The 1179-nt window shown below is 35.3% G+C and overlaps 1 protein-coding gene across 1 annotated transcript in view; it reads right to left on the bottom strand.

Annotated features, from left to right (window-relative positions):
* Positions 1-972: 972 nt before the first annotated feature.
* The window catches only part of LOC104814702, a 1385-nt gene continuing 1178 nt past the window's right edge, over positions 973-1179 (bottom strand). The window contains exon 5 of the mRNA XM_010542876.1: positions 973-1044. Coding sequence (XP_010541178.1) covers positions 973-1044 — 72 coding nt within the window. The remainder of the gene's footprint in view (positions 1045-1179) is intronic.

Raw genomic sequence — 1179 nt, 5'->3', positions numbered from 1 at the left:
TGACGATTTAATAAATTTAAGTGATGGATACAATACAACAACCTTTGAAAAAAAATATCATAAATTTAATTAACAATTTTTATTATTTGTCTTATTTTACAGATAATATAACATAAACATTGTAGTATATAAACATTCAAAAAATAATTAATTTATGATTTATGAAAAAAGAAGAAGAAACCACAGAGACAACTAAATTCATAGGAGATTTTGTACTAATTCCATTTTTTAGATATCCCCAATGTTTTTTGAAAATTAAAATTAAACTTTAGTGGAGCATGCATTGAAGAGTGTGGTGGGTAGGCATGAGGCCATGTGACATCCAAATCTGAATCCAGCTTTCCCTTACAGCATTAAGATTTTTTTCTCTCTTTTTTTTGTCCTTTTATATCCAACGTAATTAAATTATAATCTCTTTGTATTGAATATTTAACCCAAATGTAGGTTTTGATTAGAAATTAAAGCCTAAAAGAAAGTTTAGAATTTTGGTACTCTCTTGTGTTGTTTTCTTTGCCCAAACCCCACCCCTGATTTAAAGTGTCAAATTTTATTCGCGTACTTGATAATATCATTAAATAAACCAATGTTTTGTTTTATATATCAAAGGCAATATCGACTAATCACAGAAAAATATAAAAAAATAAAATGTAAGAATATATTTCCAAGTAAAATAGAATCACCCATAGATATAAGATTCTAAAATGATTTACGTCTAGTGTAATTTCACTTCAAGAGGGATACCAAAATTGAGATGGGAGAAAAATTTATAAAATACCCAACAAATGAAATGTGGAAAAATAAAATAAAAAACACTCGTAAATCGTAATTATCCGATTATTTTGGGTCTCCACAAAATTCTATGTACCGTGAAAAGAACCTAATGGGCCTACACTTGGGCCCATTCAACAAAGTACAGCTTCAACGCTTGAGTTCCTCAGCGAGAGACAAACCGGGCAGGCCAAAGCTGACCGATCACATTCCGGGCAGAGGCTCAGATGCCGACACGGCAAAAGCACCACCGTCGCTGCTCTTCTCCGGCAAACCCTGCACGGTGGAGATGACGTCATAACCTCCGTCACTCTGTCCGGATCCACGTAAGCAGACTCCGCGTCCTCCGTCCCGGACTCCAACCCACTTCCGCTGCCGGCGCACATTAGCCCCTCCGCTGCGGTTGCCTTC

The sequence above is a fragment of the Tarenaya hassleriana genome, unplaced genomic scaffold (genome assembly GCF_000463585.1).
Source record: "Tarenaya hassleriana unplaced genomic scaffold, ASM46358v1 Cleome21, whole genome shotgun sequence".
Classification (NCBI taxonomy): Eukaryota; Viridiplantae; Streptophyta; class Magnoliopsida; order Brassicales; family Cleomaceae; genus Tarenaya; species Tarenaya hassleriana.
Note: the sequence above shows the minus strand (reverse complement) of the source record. Positions and strands in the feature narration are given on the sequence as shown.